The 17,901-nt window shown below is 40.9% G+C and overlaps 2 protein-coding genes across 4 annotated transcripts in view; one reads left to right on the forward strand and one right to left on the reverse strand.

Annotated features, from left to right (window-relative positions):
* Window positions 1-7,479, forward strand: part of glsb (glutaminase b) — a 36,718-nt gene extending 29,239 nt beyond the window's left edge. For all 3 annotated transcript variants that reach the window (XM_069154907.1, XM_069154908.1, XM_069154910.1), the window contains 4 exons: window positions 2,778-2,839; window positions 3,359-3,435; window positions 3,733-3,796; window positions 4,625-7,479. In XM_069154907.1, the coding sequence (XP_069011008.1) occupies window positions 2,778-2,839; window positions 3,359-3,435; window positions 3,733-3,796; window positions 4,625-4,772 (351 nt within the window). In that variant the 3' untranslated portion in view covers window positions 4,773-7,479. The remainder of the gene's footprint in view (window positions 1-2,777; window positions 2,840-3,358; window positions 3,436-3,732; window positions 3,797-4,624) is intronic.
* Window positions 7,480-7,535: 56 nt separating this feature from the next.
* LOC138201418 (signal transducer and activator of transcription 1-alpha/beta-like) lies at window positions 7,536-17,680 on the reverse strand. Its single transcript, XM_069154901.1, has 24 exons — window positions 17,608-17,680; window positions 17,095-17,222; window positions 15,604-15,748; window positions 15,417-15,512; window positions 15,262-15,339; window positions 15,098-15,176; window positions 14,922-15,007; window positions 14,572-14,723; window positions 14,282-14,443; window positions 13,303-13,395; window positions 12,899-12,958; window positions 12,734-12,763; window positions 12,558-12,648; window positions 12,355-12,396; window positions 11,804-11,887; window positions 11,596-11,697; window positions 11,361-11,496; window positions 10,645-10,685; window positions 10,457-10,533; window positions 9,115-9,254; window positions 8,762-8,938; window positions 8,435-8,489; window positions 8,257-8,326; window positions 7,536-7,930 (listed from the first exon to the last, which is right to left on the reverse strand). Exons 2-24 carry the CDS (start codon window positions 17,220-17,222, stop codon window positions 7,781-7,783), a joined length of 2,274 nt encoding a protein of 757 aa, XP_069011002.1. The 5' UTR covers window positions 17,608-17,680; the 3' UTR covers window positions 7,536-7,780.
* Window positions 17,681-17,901: the final 221 nt, after the last annotated feature.

A 17,901-nucleotide genomic window follows, 5' to 3' on the forward strand; every position in this document is an offset into this window, starting at 1 on the left:
GAAAAGTTGCAGCCGTCTTTTGAAATACTTTTGTTTCTTAGTTTGCCGTTTTTGTCCAAGATTATATAAGAAATAACGTGAATGTTGGAGCTTTAGTTTCCATTTTGTTCCCCTTCTGCAGGGCCGTTTCCTGTGGTTATGCTGAGCTAAGCTAAAAGGCTGCTGGTTGTGGCGGTTAACTCTCTGGCTGAAAGGGAATAAGCATGTTTCAGAAATGGTTGGAACTATTCCTTTTAACGCTCACATATTCAATTCATCGGTTTTTAATTTAAAAAAAAATGTTTAATCCTGCGTGGTTTTATCACATTTGATCGATGTCACGTTGCACAATTCCGATCGGTGCATTGAAATATGTGACAGCAGAAGTCTTAAGCATTTTGCATGTTAAAGAAGCTCCTGGAGAAAACGTACATGCTTTAAAGGACCATTCCACGTTTGTCCCGTCACAGTGGTTTCACTTCTTATTTTTTTTCAGGAGGGTAGAACTGCTGCTAACGAACTGAATTGAATCCGTAAATCAAAATGCAGCCGTGTGTCACAGAAAAATGAGGTCAGCCAGTGAAATCAGGTTATACTGCTTCCTTGAACAGGTAAAGGTATGCAGGACCTGTCAGCTTGTTTATGCGTTAAGCTGCCTGAAGGTCTTTGTCCGGTTATGTAACGTAGCCATCGATTAATGTCAGCAGCAAAAATGACAGTTTTACAGCATTTTGATGTCACCATTTTTTAAGCCTTCAGTAGTTTTTTTTTTTTTTTTTTTTTTTTTGCAACATCAGTGAGCACTGATTTTGGTTTTAATGTGTCTAGAAATATTGACTATTTTAATGATGTAAAAATATTTAAAGTATAAGCTACTTGTAACACTTGTCCCTGGATGGCTTTTTTTTTTCTTTATTCAAGAAAAACGAATACCATGCGACTTATAGAAGTGCCTTTTTTTCCTTTCACCTTACATATATTAATTCCCTGAACAGAGGAAGGATTTTAAGGTAAATTATAAATATTCTCCATTGATGCATTGCAGCTACTGTGCCTGATACACAAACCTTGAAGTTTCACCATATTTCAGTGACATGGGTTATTTAATTAATTCAGTGATTTTTATTTACTTTTAACAGGAGAAATCAAACAACAGCATCAAGAGCACACTGGTAACTGAAAATATATAACTACTGTGATGCTGCGCAGTTCGGGCTCTTGGATTTAAACCAAAGTTTGTTTTTACTGAACCCATTGACCCACGTCAGTTTAGAAACAAACAAAGGCTTTTATTTTATTTTTTTTTATTACTGAGATTTCAAAACCTGATCTGAAATGTTAATATAACAATTTCAAAAGTTTAAACTGCACTCACTTGATAAAAGATGGATATTTATGATTTATTTTTGTCAGCCTGTGTGGCACAAAGTGTGAGAACAAGTTTTGGCTGCAGCAGCGAAAGCCTCTTGAAGGACTCTGATGCTTTTCGGGGGTGAAATGAAGCTCCGTGTCGCTTTTTTTCTTCTTCCTCACTTCCTTCCTGTCATTTCTTTCAAGAGTATTTTTAACACCAGCCCGTTTTTTTTTTTTTCCCAGGTTGTTTCACCTCTGCATCACTTGCACATGTGATGTCAAAGGGTCCTGCAGTATGTGTGTACTCCACACGTGTACATGAACGCAGCAAAGACGAGATTCTCAGAGTTTTAAGTTGCTCTTAAAACTTAGAAGCTCTTTTTCCAGATTTTTATCTTGCTGTGGTGTTTTGTTTCTTCTTGGCTCTCGTATTAATATTTAAAATAGCGTTAAACTGCACGGTCTGAAGTTTTGGCTCGCTGTGTTGTAAATGGTCATTCTTTCTTGCACTGCTGAAGTATTTGAACATGCTTGTGTACATGTGAAGATTTGTTTTGACTGCTTGGAACTGAACTTTGATGTCCTTGTGTGTTTTGCATCTATAAATTCAAAGTTTTTTTGTTTTTTTTTCCCCTCCTATGTTTAGTTTGTGCCTCTCATCCTGCATAATGATAAATAAATTAATCTGTCAGTGGATCAGCATGAAAATACTCAGCAACACTTTTATAACTTGATTAATTAATTACGTTTTTGTGTGAAGCAAAACTTTCTAAAATGTCCACGGTTCGAGCAGCAAAATGTGAATATTTGCTTGTTTTCTTCATCCTCTTTGGTACCAAAGTAAACATCTTTGGGTTTGCACTGTTGATGAGAACAAACAAACAATTAAAAAAAAAGTATTTTTGCCTTAATTGCTATATCAAATTTCAGAATATAATTTCCCAAATTATTAACCCATTAATTGAACAAGTTCGAGGATCGTTGCTTTTAGCTCCACTCATGTAAACACACGTGTAATATATTCTTTCAGATTCTTCTCATTTTTTGGATGTTTCCACTGTCTTTGTAAGAAGTCTTCAGGTTGTGTTTATAGGGAATGATTCGTTCCTGTTTGATGGTAAGTCTTGATCGCAGCAGGGATCGGTGTTTGTAATATTCAGCCATGTTGAACAGTAGATGTAGATTTGTGTACAGTAGCAGTTAGCCGAGATGACTGAATTAGTTTTGATCTTTTTTCGTGACAACAAGCTCGATGAATTAGTGAATGAATGACATTGAAAGGAGTTTCCTTCAGTGCCGCTTAGAAATCAAATGTGTAGCACGAGTTATATATGAATCATCTTCCTTACTAGTCCTTCATGGAAACGGTAGCTGAGCTGCAGCAGTGGGAGTTGGGCGACTCTGAGGTCCCTCTGCAAATGTCCTGTCTCCGTCTGTGTCCGCAGGTCAAGTCTGTCATCAATCTGCTGTTCGCTGCCTACACGGGGGACGTGTCCGCCCTGAGGAGGTGAACACACTCGCACACATACAACTTAACTTTAATATCGGACACTGATGAATTCAGGCTGGTGTCACCTTCGTCACCCGATGGAGTTCATGTCTCACGTGTAAAAGTTTTAAGATAGAACAGTCGGGGAAAGTGAGGACATTTTTCCTCTCGTCTGCGTCGGACAGCTTTGTACTTTGGTGACCTCGAGTGGCAGCAAGAGGAACCTTTGGGAAAGCTTCAAGATGTTCTGTACAGACTTTACATCCAGTTGTAAGCCAGATTTTTAAAATATTTGAAATTACATTCTCGGTTTGTTTCCATCCGTGTTTACAGTATTCCTCTTCCTCGTCTTTGCTGCTGCATTGCAATATTTCTTGGCGCTACCTGTTAAGGCCAATCCATATGTTAGTCTTCCCCGTTAAAATACGATATTGGCTGATAAGATGTGTGATTTTGTGGAGGGTTGAAAGTGCAGACGTGTTAGTTACACAACCTCGGTGTGTGTGTGTGTGTGTGTGTGTGTGTGTGTGTGTGTAGGTTCGCGCTGTCGTCCGTAGACATGGAGCAGAGGGACTACGACTCCAGAACGGCCCTCCATGTTTCAGCAGCTGAAGGTAACGTGGAGCCTGAAGACAACCAATAAATCTGTAATCACACATGTTCATACAGATGTGATCCTACGGTCTCAGGCTGTTTTTATGTTGGAACCATCTTTAAGAATAAGAGAAATTCCAATTAGGTCATAATGTTGAAAAAATTGACATGGAAGTAGAAACACAGAAGCTGCAGAGAAAATAATGTATATTTATGTGGCTTAGAACTGTTTTCTGAATTCTGGACTTCTACCAATTAGCTGTTACATCTATCCAGATGTTTTTTGTTTTTTTTTCTAACATCTGCTCTGCTTTCAGGTCACACAGAGGTGGTACAATTCCTGCTTGAGGCTTGTAAGGTGAACCCAGTACCCAGAGACAGGTGAGTCCACGTGGTCACCAGGTCGTTCTTGACATCTGTATCTCTGCAATCAACCGTTTTCTTTATGGAGCGGAATTTAGCAGGTTCTCCATCTCGAGGCTTTGTTTTCAGCTCGAAAGAGAAGCTGCAGTTTGTCTCTTTTAAAAATAAGAGGTGCCTTCCTCCTGTTTGGGTATTTACTTTGTTACAGTTCACAAGAGGAAAGACCCAAACGCACGGTGACGGGTAGAAAAAAAAACTGAGAATACTTTGCTTAAACTGATTTGGTGGAAGTACAAAGTCCAGGCACATAAACCCAAAACAAAAAGACAGCCGAGTCCCAAGTTCAACCAAGATAGAAAGCTGACAACGAAACCGAAATCCTGGGAAGCTAGGTTCAAACCCCGAGTGAAGAAAGCTGTCATAAAAATGTACATGAAGACAGAAGACAACACAACACACTTGACAAAGACACTTTACATGTAGACTTCATGTTGACACCTGACATGAAAACCTGACACAAAGATCGATGAGGGCCAAAGACCTGACGTGAAGAGTTGTCCTGAAGACTGAAATCTTGACAGAAAGACTTGACGAGGACACTTTACTCGAAGACTTCAAGTGGACACCTGACACCAAGAGTGAAGACTTGACTCAAAGACTTGACAAAAAGATGGAAGACATAAAGTGAAGACTTGACATTTATACCGAAGTCTTGACACCGAGCGATTACACGAAGATTTGACACGGAGACTTTGATGAAGATGTGCAGACACGCTGACCAGCTGATCGCAGGGTGGCTGCAAGATGCCAGATATATTTTGTCCTACCAAATTCGTTTTTGCACAGGTGGGGGAACACGCCGATGGATGAGGCGGTGCACTTCGGCCACCACGACGTCGTCGCCATCCTGCAGCAGTACCAAGAGAAATACATCCCGCCTGCTGCTGCTGACGACAAGGAGAGCGTCGAGAAGAGCCTGGACAGCCTGCTGTAGACCTGCTGCACATGTCTGCAGCTTCTTTAGGGTTCTACAGCGGACAGGTGTGCGTTTCTCAAACAACCTGAAATGCTCGGGCTTCTGAAGTGTGTGTGATGAATTAGTCGCTCTGTCCAGTCCGGTGTGCTTCACTTTCTGGCTGTAAATCGCTTCTCTACTTCCCATCTCTTCCTCACCACAATCACAGTGTGTGTGTGTGTGTGTGTGTGTGTGTGTGCGCGTGTGCGTGTGCGTGCGTGCGCGCGCCTTATTGATGCTGTTTGAACAAATGGTACGGCATCTAAATATCTAATGCAGTGTTTACAGTATATTACTCGTGTAATAGTTTATAAATCGTATTTTTAGGATATAAGATTGTATATTAGTTTAGTTACAGCATAGTTTCTGTTCTTCTCCACCTTGTGACATGTGGATAATACTCTCCCTGTATTAGTGTTGTTCAGATAGTGAGGTGTGTGAAAATGACGGTATAAATTACAATGTGTCTGCAGCTGCGGGCCGTTTCCACGAACCTGCGTCTGTTTTCAGAAGTTTCTCCTGAGGTCAGCAGCAGGTTTTATGCAGCTCTGCGTCTCCTCTGAAGTCACTGAAAGATTGTATTTCGAATGTATTTTTTTTTTCCCCCTGGTGGCAACACTTGCAATAGAAACAGTTTGTATTTATTTTGGAGACATTTTTCAAATATGAAATTAACCTGAAGACATACGATTGTGTAATTTGTTGCCTTTAGGATAAAGTTAGTTATATTTGTGTGTGTGTGTGCGAAGTGTGTTTACCCAAGTGAGTTTTCACAAAGAGTGTTGATAATATAATGATTATAATGCTCAAAAGATTATTTTAAAAAGGTATTTCTCGTTTGGAATCAAAATCTTATGACTGTAAACAGTTTGTAATTTAGTGAATTTTAATTTACAAATACATAAACATAAACAATACATACAAGCTGTGTGTAATACATAGATTTTTATTCCCTGTAAAAACTGGAATTTAATGACCTAGAATATAAACATATTGTACATAATACATGTGCACATTCAAAATTAGTCAAATTAATTTGAAAACTCTACATGGTAACTTTAATTAGGAGATTAACAATTCAAAAACATAATTCTACATTTCTTAACAATTATGTTACATGGTTGGTATCGTATCTAAAAGTGCATTCATACTACATGCTAACAATATATAGGGCCTATTCTTATTTATGATGTTGAACACACAAAACCTACACCTGCTCTCGCTGTCATAAAAAGTTAAACTGGTGGTGTTGGTCAGTTCACAGCCTACACTGCACGTTAAAAAAATGGACGTAGCCTTGGTGAAGTCGCCCATTATGTCCTGAAGAATGGCATTGGCCTTTGCTGTTTTGCTGGTCCCCTACTCCACCACACTCCCAGTTAATCCAAGAAATGGGCTAAAAACGACCCCCTCCTGTCATTAAAGCAGCACCACCCTCAATTATGCATATTTATACGAGGTTAATTATATACAAAATCCCCTCCTTAAACTTGTCAGAAAGGGGAAATTAACGAGGGAGACCGAAACCAATTCCTGTACCAGGCTGCAGACATGTTCATTCTTCTGACTAAAATCGAGGGGATTTACTCGCTTTTGGAGCCAGCCTCTAGTGGCCATTCAAAGAAGTGCAGTTTTGGGCACCGGCTTCATTCTTTGGCCCTGGAAGCTGCTGCTCAGTTCCCAGTAACATTTCTAATATGCTGAGGAGGTGCAGTGTTCACCATGTCCAGCACATTAGGTGAGCATGCTAATACTAAAGAACAGCTGACTCTGTTGGTTTGCACGTATTTCATCCAAAGTTCATCGTCATGGTGGCCCGGAGGAAAAAGACAGGAACACGGAAGTCTTTAGGATTCTTTGTCTTGTCACTTTCACACTTTTTAGTGTGAAAAAAAATAAAAATAAAAACCACGCGGAGGAACAGGTGAAGTCAGGGGATCACCAAAGTCATCGCTTGTGCACCATGAACGTCTAAACTTCATGGGAACACATCTGACCTTTGGTGAGGTATTTCAGTCTGGATTTAAGTGGTGGACCGACCAACATCTCTGTCCAAACAACCGCACCGCTCGCATGGACGAAACCTGATGAATGAACTCGGGAAAATAGGAAAAAAAAGTGAGAAGGGAAAGACGTTTTTAAAACCCAATCTTTAGTTAACGTGTCACAGTGTCAGACTTTGGTGTTATGTCAGTTAAATTGTTAATGGTGTCAAAAATGTGTTGTGAAATTTGATGTCGTAGCTACTTTTCTGTCGTAATTAACCTCCAGCCGCCCACAGGTCGAGGAAAATAAGTTTCATTTTCATTAGAAATTCACATGATTTAGTTTAAAGTTTGACATTTAGGCAGTTGTGCGTTTAACTCATCAGGTAACCAATCGCTGACACTTCCCCATTTAAGTATTTAAACAAGCAGTACAATATTATAAATGGCTATTCATGTCGGTAGGGGTGATTTTCTGTGCAGCTTTTTCAGATGAAACCTTATCTTTTTTGGTCATGACAGATCATGACATGCTGATCAGGTGATGCAAGACACGAGACTACTGAATGTGTTTGTCCTTTTTCTGTGTATAAATAATGTTACTACGCTCTTGTGTCAGTACTGTACAATGCAGATGTAATTTCTCATGGCACTGGAATACATTCAAATATGTTTATTTTAATAAACAAAAGTAAAGAACATTTACAGTACAGCATTGTCATTTAAACTGAAATCGGTACAATAGAAAACCAAGAGAACTTATTACATTGTCCATATCTGTTACATTGCTTGTATAGCTGCATGATGTAATCACTTAACTGAATTTCAGAGTGAATTTAAATATCCATACTTATTTTTGCATCTTAATATACAACAATCACTGTCCAGTTTTTATGACTACAGTAACTGGCTTTGTTCCGTTTGCTGAAGTTTTATTGCTGTACACCTGCAGCACAACACATTTCATGTGCTTGACGAATAAAATGTTTCCTTCTTTCTGATTTAGTAATCCTGCAGATATTCGGAGGGGCTAAATGGATAAGCCCAGTCTCCCCCATGTGACAGTGGAGAGAGGTCAATGGACTGCCAGGAAGACGGGGAGATGTCACCGAGATCAGAGATCATATCGTTCACCAGTTGACAATCGTGACTCTACAACGAAACAAGAACATTTTGTTTAAATTAACTGCAGCAGAAAGGTTATTTTATATAGGCAAGAAAAATTTAAACTCGACATGGCTTTAAACCTGGAACTCCTGAAAGGTCAGGTTGTTAATGCGGCTCCAAATAATATTTCCATAATAACAATAGATAAAATGCTAAGGTACAATGAAAAAAGTCAACACTGTTACCCTGGAAGAATTCTGACTCTGCTTTTTGAAGCATTTTAGCATAATCGTTTTGGTTCTATGGCCCCAAAGTGGTCAATTCTGCTTTGAGGGATTGCGGGGAAATTAGCAGTTAAGTTTCAAACCCACATTTGTGTCCGCGTCGGTGTCAACCTCCATTTGCCTCTCGCTGGGTGGAGAAGGAGGTGATGTCGTAAAGCTGTAGCATAAACAAAAAGAATTAATGTGCTTTTTTTTTTTCCTGCACAGCGTGGAACCATACAGAAGATACGATGAAAAGCATTTTTGTTGATATTGTCCTACTTACATAGATAAGGAAGCAAGTCTTCTGTTTAGGTATCCATTTATGTTTATTGAAGGTGCTGCATAAATAGAGATGATTGGGGTCATTACACAGAACATGACACTGAACTTTAGCAAACTGGATAATCTAAGCTTTTTTTTTTTTTTGCAATGGAAGCATTAACATTATGAACCCATTATGAAGTTAGAACGTGTGAGGAACCTTTTTTTTCTCCAACTATTGCAAATAGGTCAAATCAGCACTATGAATAGACAAACATTTTAACAATCATATCTGTTTATGTTGAATAGATTCTGAGTCTCGGGGAGAAAGTCAAGCAAAACACAATACCGGACTGTTGGTAGTAGCGTCCGAAGGCAGTGTCTTTGTTGATGTCGGGGTAAAGATAGCGCAGAGGATTCTTGGTCTTTTTCTGGGTGGTCATACTGTAGTGGTAAATAATGTCTGGCAAGGACAGCGACAACAGCTCAGTCTTGGTGTAGGGCTCCACTGCATGCACACGGGCCCCTGCAGGGGAACCACAAAGAAGAGTCAGGAAAAATATCAGAGGAGCTCTTTTTGCACTTAGTTTGTTATTACAGCACGACACAAAGTGTGCCAGTAACCATCAGGCGACGTCCGTCTGAAAATGCTCTCAGTGTTACTCGGTCCATTCGCTGTTTAACAAATGTACAGAAACGTACGGCCACTGGAGTGGTCGACCCAGCTGAAGGTGATGGCGCCGTCTTTGTTGCTCTCGCTGAAGCGGAGCAGAAAGGTCCCAGTCGGTTTGTTCTCCAACAGGGACCGTGTTCTCTGCCGGCTCACGAACCCCATGATGGACCTGAAATCAACAAACGGGACATGAGAAGAGTTTAGTTAACTGGGAAACGTAGCGGGCTCCATCTTACGCCTGGCGCACAGCGGCGCTGAGCGCAACCAGGCGGCAACCAACAGGGACGTCAGCCGTTGGTGTGTGAACGGCCGTTATGAAGCCTCAAGTTCGGATTTTGGTCGGCGCCATCTTTGCTGGTTCGGAGCGGTTTGGAACCAGAAGTGAAACCCAACGACATTACGTCCGGCCAACCGATAGCAGGAGCCTGACTGCACCACAGGTCTGTCAATCAAATGAAAACACTCCCAAAAAAAACCCTGTTTTCTAATTAATGACGAGGTTATTTTCAGATGGACCGACAGAAAACTAAAAAGAAGGAGTGACTTTTAGCCAACAACACTGAAATGGATACTGGAAAAAATGTATTGACTTCATATTTTATAAAAGGCTTTTTGGAGCCAGACCCTAGTGGCACTGGGTTGTATTGCAGCTGAAGGCGCACTCACGTTTTCAGACCTGGAAGCTACGCCCACTTTAATATACGGTTTACAAGCGCAGCGCAGTGTCTTTGCCAGTTTCAGACAACACAAATGTAATTTTCCCATCCGATGACCACATTGTTTAAAGAGCAAATGTTATTGCACGCATCTGAGAGCTCGTAGGCATTTTACTCTTAAAATGATGTATGGTTAGGAGTGTCGTTGGTGCATCGCCGGCTTTAGGCAGCGGAAAGCAATGGCTTTGCGGTTGAGAAACTCACGCGTTGTCATATTGGAGAACCAAATCATTGACAGTAACGTTCTGCCCCTCTTGAGACACTTGCGTCACTCAAAACACGTCGCCCAGCTCATTGCTTCATTACCGTAGGTTTTCTGAAGCATTTCAAAGGGCTGGTGTTGCCAATTTTCCAAATTTGACACGGATGTGAATGCGTGCTCTCTGCTGTAGTACCACCCCTCTGACCCCTGCACCTTACTTTGCACTCATATTATCCACCATTGAACTGGCAAAAGTAGATTTAGCCCTAACTGTATTTACGCCGTGAGTTTTTAGACCGTGTACTTAGACCATTAAAGTAGAGCCCGGTGACCTCACCTCCGTCCACGTTGCCAAATATAATAGTAAGAAGCAACATAGTCTTATAATTATCTACAATGTAATACAATTATTCCACAGGTAAAACATTGCTGAGGTGATTTGCGGTGTCTTACCCGTTCTGCCAAACAGCCGCCAGGTGTTTTTTGACCAAATCCAGGATTCCGTCGATCCAGACCCAGGGACCTTCTTTCTGGAACGCAGGGAACAAAACGTTAACATGTCGAAAGCAGACGCACATTCAAATTCTAAATCTGGCGATTGTGCAAACTAAAGTAGAACCAGAATCGATCTCAACACTCACCGCGGAGAACGTGCTCCAGTGCACAAGACCGTCCGGAGTATCTGTGACCAAACCAACATTTACAGAATAGAGATAAATAATTTAACGCATCACCCTTTACACCTTAAGGTCTCTATAGTGATGAGTGCAATTCAAGAACTACATTAGAAACAGAATTACTGCGTTTATGCTCCTTTATCTTAAACCCCACATCAACTCATTTGTATGTTTTATTGAGACAGAGACAAAGATTCCAGAAACACTTTTTTCTTTGTTCATTAAAGACGACGCTGAGAGTGTGTTAACGGAGTAGCCGGACATTTTGAAAACACCTGTCTTTTGCCAAAAGTTAAATGTGAAGATGATCGTGTATGCAGTAAATACGTCGCATCAGGCCAGCAGCTAGTTAGTTTAACTTCGCTTAGCTTAGCAGGGAGACTTTAAATAGGGGGAAACGGCGAGCCTGGCAGGCAAAACAAAGGTATTAAAATCTGTTTCTTTTACTCAATACAAAAACTGAAATAATTTGACAGTGATTTTCCATAAATAACTTGTACTCTCTCCAATACTGGTTTCATAAGGAAATAGTCTTTTTACAATAAAAAAAAAAAATTATATATATTTTATATATATATATATATATATATATATATTTTTTTTTTTTTTTTTTTTTCATTGCAGCTACCACAAGAAAGTTTCAAGCTTCAATTCTGTGAAAGAAGCAACCAAATACTCACCCACAACTTTGTCTCTGAGCGTTGACAGCTGGTCTTCATCGAGCTCCCGCTGGCCGACGGACAAAAACTGCCAGCTGAGAGCCTTCGACAGCAGATCCCAGGAGAGCGAGGTAGGCGTGGCAAACAGGGACAGATTCTATGGAGCGAAGCCACCGAGCTTTAATACGGTTTGTTCTGCAGAATGATTGCTAACGATAGTGGTCATTTGCTGTGACGACGATGTGGTGGCTTTTACCCTCGGTTCGATGGTGCTCAGCATGCTCCACCACATGATGGAGGCCCGGGCAATGGGGGCCTGACTGCTACTGGAGATGACGACCACAGGCAGCGAGCTAGTCTGGACCAACACCAGAGGGGGAGACCAGTCAGTAAACTGCTTTAAGTTAAGTTGAAGTTCAAGCTGAAATTGAAACGTCCTTGATTTGCATATCATAGCCACGCACTTCGATGTCACACTGAAGTCCAGCGTACTGAAACTCCGTCACGAACTTAATGATGTGGAGTTCTTCGGTGATGAGAAGACGATCCTGATGCAGGACGGAGAAAAAAATTATAGCAACATGATGCAAGCACTTAAAAGTTTACATCTGTGGCGTGTGATGTGAGGGTGGATAAAACCCCATGTCCACCAGACGTCACTGCCTGCGTTTTGGTGCGACTGACAAGTGGGAAAGTTTTGAATTACTATACTGACAGATAGTGGTAACAGCCCGCCCACACGGCCGTTACTTTGTTTTATTTCAAACACTAACTTGTTTGAAATATATTCTTCGAGGTATTTTTATTTCCTTACAGAACAAAAACATAAATTACACATGCAAAAACTTGTGATCACATGCATCCACACACACGTGAAAATGGGAAACGTGGATTTTGGAACATGTTCATGGTGTAATGTGTGAAATACACGTAGATTCCCATGTGAAAACGTGGTTTCACTGTGTTATCATATGTTGTAGCATGTGGTAAACGTGTCCTACATGTGAACACTTACCGTAAATGGTCTTTTCGGTCTTTTATTATCTTCCACGATTGACTGAAAAAAGATTTACATTATTTTGTGAGAAAACAAAGCCATTGAGTACTGTACTGTATTTGTTTGCATGTACTGTTCACAAAATACAAGCTCTATGTCTTTTCAATGATAAGATTGATTTTCTAACTCCTGCTGCACATTACGAAGGTTTAGTTTCATACCATGTTCTGAAATTCTGCCATCAAACTTCCACCCTGAGTGTCCACGTCCAGCACTTTACTGTCATCCCTTTTGAACTTAAAGCGACGGCACCTACGACAAATCACAAAAAGTCTCATGAAATTTGTGTCAATAACAGCGATTCAGCCGTTAACGTTTCATAATTCAGTGTACCTACCAGCTGGCTTTCATCACTTCTTCAACATCCCTTCAAAAAGACATAAAGATTTATGAAAAAAATAAAAGCTACTAAAACATTTTTTTAGCTGAACAAAATAATTGTTTTTGTTTATGTTAAATAATAATGTCCGTTATCACTGGTTCACTTGCTTTTCTTACTTACTTGTCAAACACAGGTTTGACTTTGAGCAGGTACTTGAATTCAGGGAGGTTTGCTAAGAACCTGAGAAGAGAAAAACAGATACGGTCACAAAGATCAATAAAATAAATGGAACATACAGAAGTACAGCCTCTACGTGGCTCCCAGGAAGCACACGAGTTTCAGGCACTAACCATAAAAAACGCAATGTCTCTAGTCCTTGGTCTTTGTTGTACGTCAGGTCATTAAACGTCTCGCTCATCTAACTGTGGGAGTAGTTCTCCCTCAAGTCTCCTTTCTTGTAACCAAAAGGGTCCTTTTGCTTTTTATTTCCTCACATGTCCTCACTACACATTTGACAACTGTTTTATCAGACCAAGATTTATATAAATTCTGTCACTTCTGTGTTACGTTTTCACGAAACTCACCTGACTGTCGCTTTGAACATCACCTTGGTCGTCAGTATTAGAGGATGTTGCGGTAATTTCTGCACTGTAGGTTGTTCCTCAACCACCAGAGCACTGAAATGAATCACAATGTGACATGTCAACATTTAGATAGTTTGTGTATCGGTCTGTTCAATACGAGGGGCGATCAACACGTTCCTGTTACACACAAACGGAGCGCAGCGCGGTGATGTGCACGGAGGCGGCGGCAAGCTAGAATCTTTGTTAGTATTTTAATTGATGTCTCTTAATCAACATCAGCAGCTGAGTTGCGCACATTTTTGTGACCACTGGCACGTGCGTGCGTTTGCAATTTCACGATGGACCTAAAGCTTGTGTCAAAGTCACAAAAAAGACACTTGAAACGCTTCAGAAAGTCGGCAGCGATGATGCAAAGAGCCGAGCGATGGTGTTCTGAGTGACATTCAGCGTTTCATGGGGGACAGAACGTCAACTGTCCCGAGACCGAAGAAGGAGTTTCTTCGACATTCGCAGAGCTGTGCGTCATGAATTCGTCCCCCTCGGGTCGCCCTGTCAACACAGAGTTCTACTGTGACGGAAAATATTTGATGCAAACCACCTGAATTGCACTTGGGTTCTCCAATGTGCCCACTCGCCGTTTATCACGCTCAACAGCACAATGGTAGCTCCCCACCAACCCTCCTCACCAAATTTGGTCCCTGTGACTTCTTTCTGTTCCCCCAAAATTTGGCACAATGTGATGTACGCTCTCTGCTCAAGTTTCAGGTTAATGCACACGTAGCAGTGGTCGCAAAAATGCGTGAAACACAGGTGCTGATGTTGAGTATGCAATGCAACCGAGAATACTTGCACGGGTTACTTCATTCACCCGCATCATGCACATCGCTGTGCTGCGCTCCGTTCACGCGCAACAGGAACAGTCTCTGACATTTTTAATCGCCCCGCTTCATACAGTATAACACCCGACGCCATGTCTCACTTTGTGAGAAGTTTGGTGAGCGAGGACAGGGCGAAGTTCTCAATTTGTGCCATTGAAGCGCAGACGCCGGAGCCGTTATTGCTGCAGTATTTGTCGTTCTGGTCGGGGAGCTTCTGCAGCTGTTCACGTGCTGCTAGTAGCACTTCAGCAACAGTCGTAAACCTGCACACAGAACACAAGAACAAACAGGCATGAGAATTGGACACGAGTGGTCAGTGTAACCGCTGGGACAGATTTACAAATTTCCTTTGATATGCAAAGGAACCAAGGGAGTGCTGCTAAGTGCTCACCACTTCTGGAGGTTGTCCACACTGCAGTCGACTGGACTTCCAATGCAGGCCATCTGCTGCCGGAGCTTCCACTGAGGCAGCTCCACGTTCGTGAGAGTCTCCACAATCTGGTCTGCCTGTTTTAAAATGTTAACCACCTTCTCCCGCAATGTCTGCAGGACAACAACAAAAAAAACACAGCAAGCATTAAGTGTGCAGGAAGAAAATATAATTGTCGGAAGAAAAAAAAAAAAGCTTGACTGGCAGAAAGTCTCAGCTTCTCCAGATGGATGAATTTAGCAGAATGTTCCTTTAAATTGCTCAAAACATCCGCTGCTTTACGGAAACATCAACTCATCAATGTGCAGTACCATCTTTGTTTGTGTGATGAAGTTCGCCCGCCTATGACATTCCTCGATAACGGCTTCGGAGCTGGCCAGTCTGGCTTGCTGCTCCACTGGTAATGATAAAGAGAGGCACGTTAATGAAACACCCATGAAGCATGTAGCAGACCTACCACCTGTTTTCTGCGTGTCTCCTGCCATACCTAGGTCTTGCCATTTCTCCTGTACAAAGACAAGCTTTTCATTTAGACCCTCTAGTTCCTTGGTGTTCCTCTTTACCTCCTGTGTTGGAGGGAAAGTTCACAAATTTGTATTTGTTTTTATTTTCCCAGAATGGTTAAAAAATTCAAGTCTAAAGTGAGTTTACCAAACTGAGACGTTTTAGTTCATTGACTCTGCTGTCCAACTCTCTCCAGGTCTTTTCCATGCCCGGCGTCCTGCAACCCTAACAAAGACGGAAGATATTTTCTTTCACACTTTTGGTCTTTACTGTAGAGGTCGGTTCAGAGGAAATTTTCTCACCTTTCTCTCAGAGACTGAATTCAGGATTTTCTTTTCCTCGTTAAGACACTCGGATAGAAGTCTGGCCAAGTTCAAAGGCTCGTTTTCAAAGTGTTCCTAAAAAAAAACAACAACATCATTCATGCTTTGAGAAAAGAAACGAAGACACCTTTGGATTTCTCTTCACGTAACATCACATCTGCCTCACCGTCAAGTAGTCTTTCATCCATGAAAAATCAGGTCCCTGCAAAATGTTGTTCTCCTCAACAGAGCGCTTCCACTGTTCTTCCAAAAACACCAGCAGAGCATTGAAACAAATGATGGCTTTCAATTCATCCACAGCTGCCGAATCCCTGAAAGAGACACAGAAACATTACCTTTAATTTCAGGATTGTGTCTGTTTGCATGTGCTGCACACATTGTGAAATAATTCAACATTAAAACTGAAACGGACAAGAGATATTTTATAAACATTTAATAATCAGGGAAGAAAAGCCTGTAATATTTGGAGCCAACCTCTAGTGGCACTCGGTGGTATTGCAGCTTTAAGTCACTGCCTCATTTTTCAGACCTGGAAGCTACGTCCACTTTATATACAGTCTATGCTTCTGACTCACAAACGTCTGGAACTCAAAGAAGTTCAAACTTCCTCTTTAATTCACTGAATTGTAAACCCTGATGCATGAGTAATTGAATAAAATATATAATTTATTGGAACCGAAAAAGTATGAAATTAGAAAACTGAACGCTTCGGTTAAAAAACAAAAAACAAATCTGAGATTAAAATAGTGATATGTCATCAAAATCCCTTTATTCTACATATTTCATTTAAAATTTTGCCAAAAAATATACCGTCAGCACGGATCAGATTCTGTAAAAAACTAAAACTTCTGTGCCACTCAGCAAAACGGGGAGGCTATGCCCAGGTATGTTTATGCATGGCAGTGAGTGCCACTGCCATGCATAAACATACCTGTTATCTTAGTGCAAAAGGCCATCACTCATTTTCATTTCCACATTTATGTTTAAAATAAAAACGTCAATTTGAATAGCTTGTATGCATGATTATCATGCAATTGACGGACAATGTTGATATTGGCATTGGTATCAGTTGACAAGGTATGTTTATAAATGTCAGTGGAACGGCCACCCTACTCACTGTACCTTGCACATGTTTAAAATAAAAACATGAATATATGAACCTGTGTATTATTTGAATAGCTTAGTATCGAATGCACAATAACAAGGTATGTTTATACATGACACTAGGCCCAGTTTAATATAAAACACAATTTTATACAATATATAAAGTAGGGGGTCCCTGCTCCATCTCTCTATCAGTTTGGGGGTCCTTGGCCTGAAAAACGTTGAAGACCCCGGCCCTAAGAACAATTGCACCATTTTTTTAGTATATATGTCTCTAAGCTTTATATATGTCCATTTATGGTTTATAAGTATATTTATGTCTGTTTATGTGCATGTAATTGAGAGCAAGTTAAAACTGGAGTCAAATTTCTTGTAGGTAAAAACATACCTGCCCAAAAAAAAAAAATCTGATTCTGACTACAAGTTTCACGTTTTAATTCAATTATCCAGTATATGGCCCTTCCCTTACTTTATCTGATGTCAAGATGGCCTCATGTTGCCCACCCTACTTTAGCCAGTGGCAACCCTCTGCTCTTATGCAGCCGTCTCTTACCAGTCCTGGCCCTCAATCCAGTCGCGCAGGGAGTGGCGGATCTCTCTGGGGAACCTCCCTGCATACAGCTGTCTCACCCGGGTCTGAAGCGCCGCGTCCAGCCTCAGCAGGTCCTGCCACTGTGCCATCTGCAGTTTACCGGACAAAAACAACGACACCGATGAGGGGGGGGAAGTCACAAACAGTCTCATTAACGTAATAAAGCAGGGTGTAATAAACTGGGTGTCCTCCTGGGAATAACAGCGCAGAAAGTGAATTATTCTGAAATACATGATGTTTTCACATATATTTAAATATTTTTGACATTATCCAACACAAGTAAACAATAATAGATTATTTGCTACTTTAAACGATCTTTGAAGTACGTAAATAACAAGCTGACATTTGTGGGAAACGAAAGACAAGTTGACAACTTCCTGAAACATGCGCCATAATTTACATTAAAAAAACAACTCGGAAATTAAACGGTTCCTAACAAAAATAAATCAGCGTTTTGTCAATATAATAACTTACTCAAGACTTGGTTGTCGACAGGATGTGCAAGATAAAAGTCAGGACATGAAGTCACTAGTCCTGAGTGACTGTAAGCGGGAGGAGCACTCGTTTATATGACCAGTAGGAGGTACCATATCACGTGGTTCTCGCGAAATGGTCCCGGAGGTTGCACAATTTGGATTTCCCCCTTCAAAATAAAAAGAGGACTTCTCAAACTCGGAGGATTTAACCCTTAAATATCAGGTGTTTGTTTGATGTGTCTGTATGTGAAAACTAAATCATCATGCAGAGAGCTGGGACATGGATGTCAAC

This window comes from Embiotoca jacksoni, unplaced genomic scaffold (genome assembly GCF_022577435.1).
Source record: "Embiotoca jacksoni isolate LCO1_2020_lvr unplaced genomic scaffold, fEmbJac1.0.p SCAF_2, whole genome shotgun sequence".
Classification (NCBI taxonomy): Eukaryota; Metazoa; Chordata; class Actinopteri; family Embiotocidae; genus Embiotoca; species Embiotoca jacksoni.

What these genes read in the sequence shown, in the direction of transcription:
- LOC138201418 (XM_069154901.1), bottom strand. Translation starts at nt 17,222, where the DNA reads ATGGCACAGTGGCAGGACCTGCTGAGGCTGGACGCGGCGCTTCAGACC. An exon ending in GTGGACAACCTCCAGAAGTG is followed by an intron (nt 14,444 to 14,571) that starts GTGAGCACTTAG and finishes TTCTGTGTGCAG; the next exon opens with GTTTACGACTGTTGCTGAAG. An exon ending in GCTCAGAGACAAAGTTGTGG is followed by an intron (nt 10,686 to 11,360) that starts GTGAGTATTTGG and finishes GTTTGGTCACAG; the next exon opens with ATACTCCGGACGGTCTTGTG.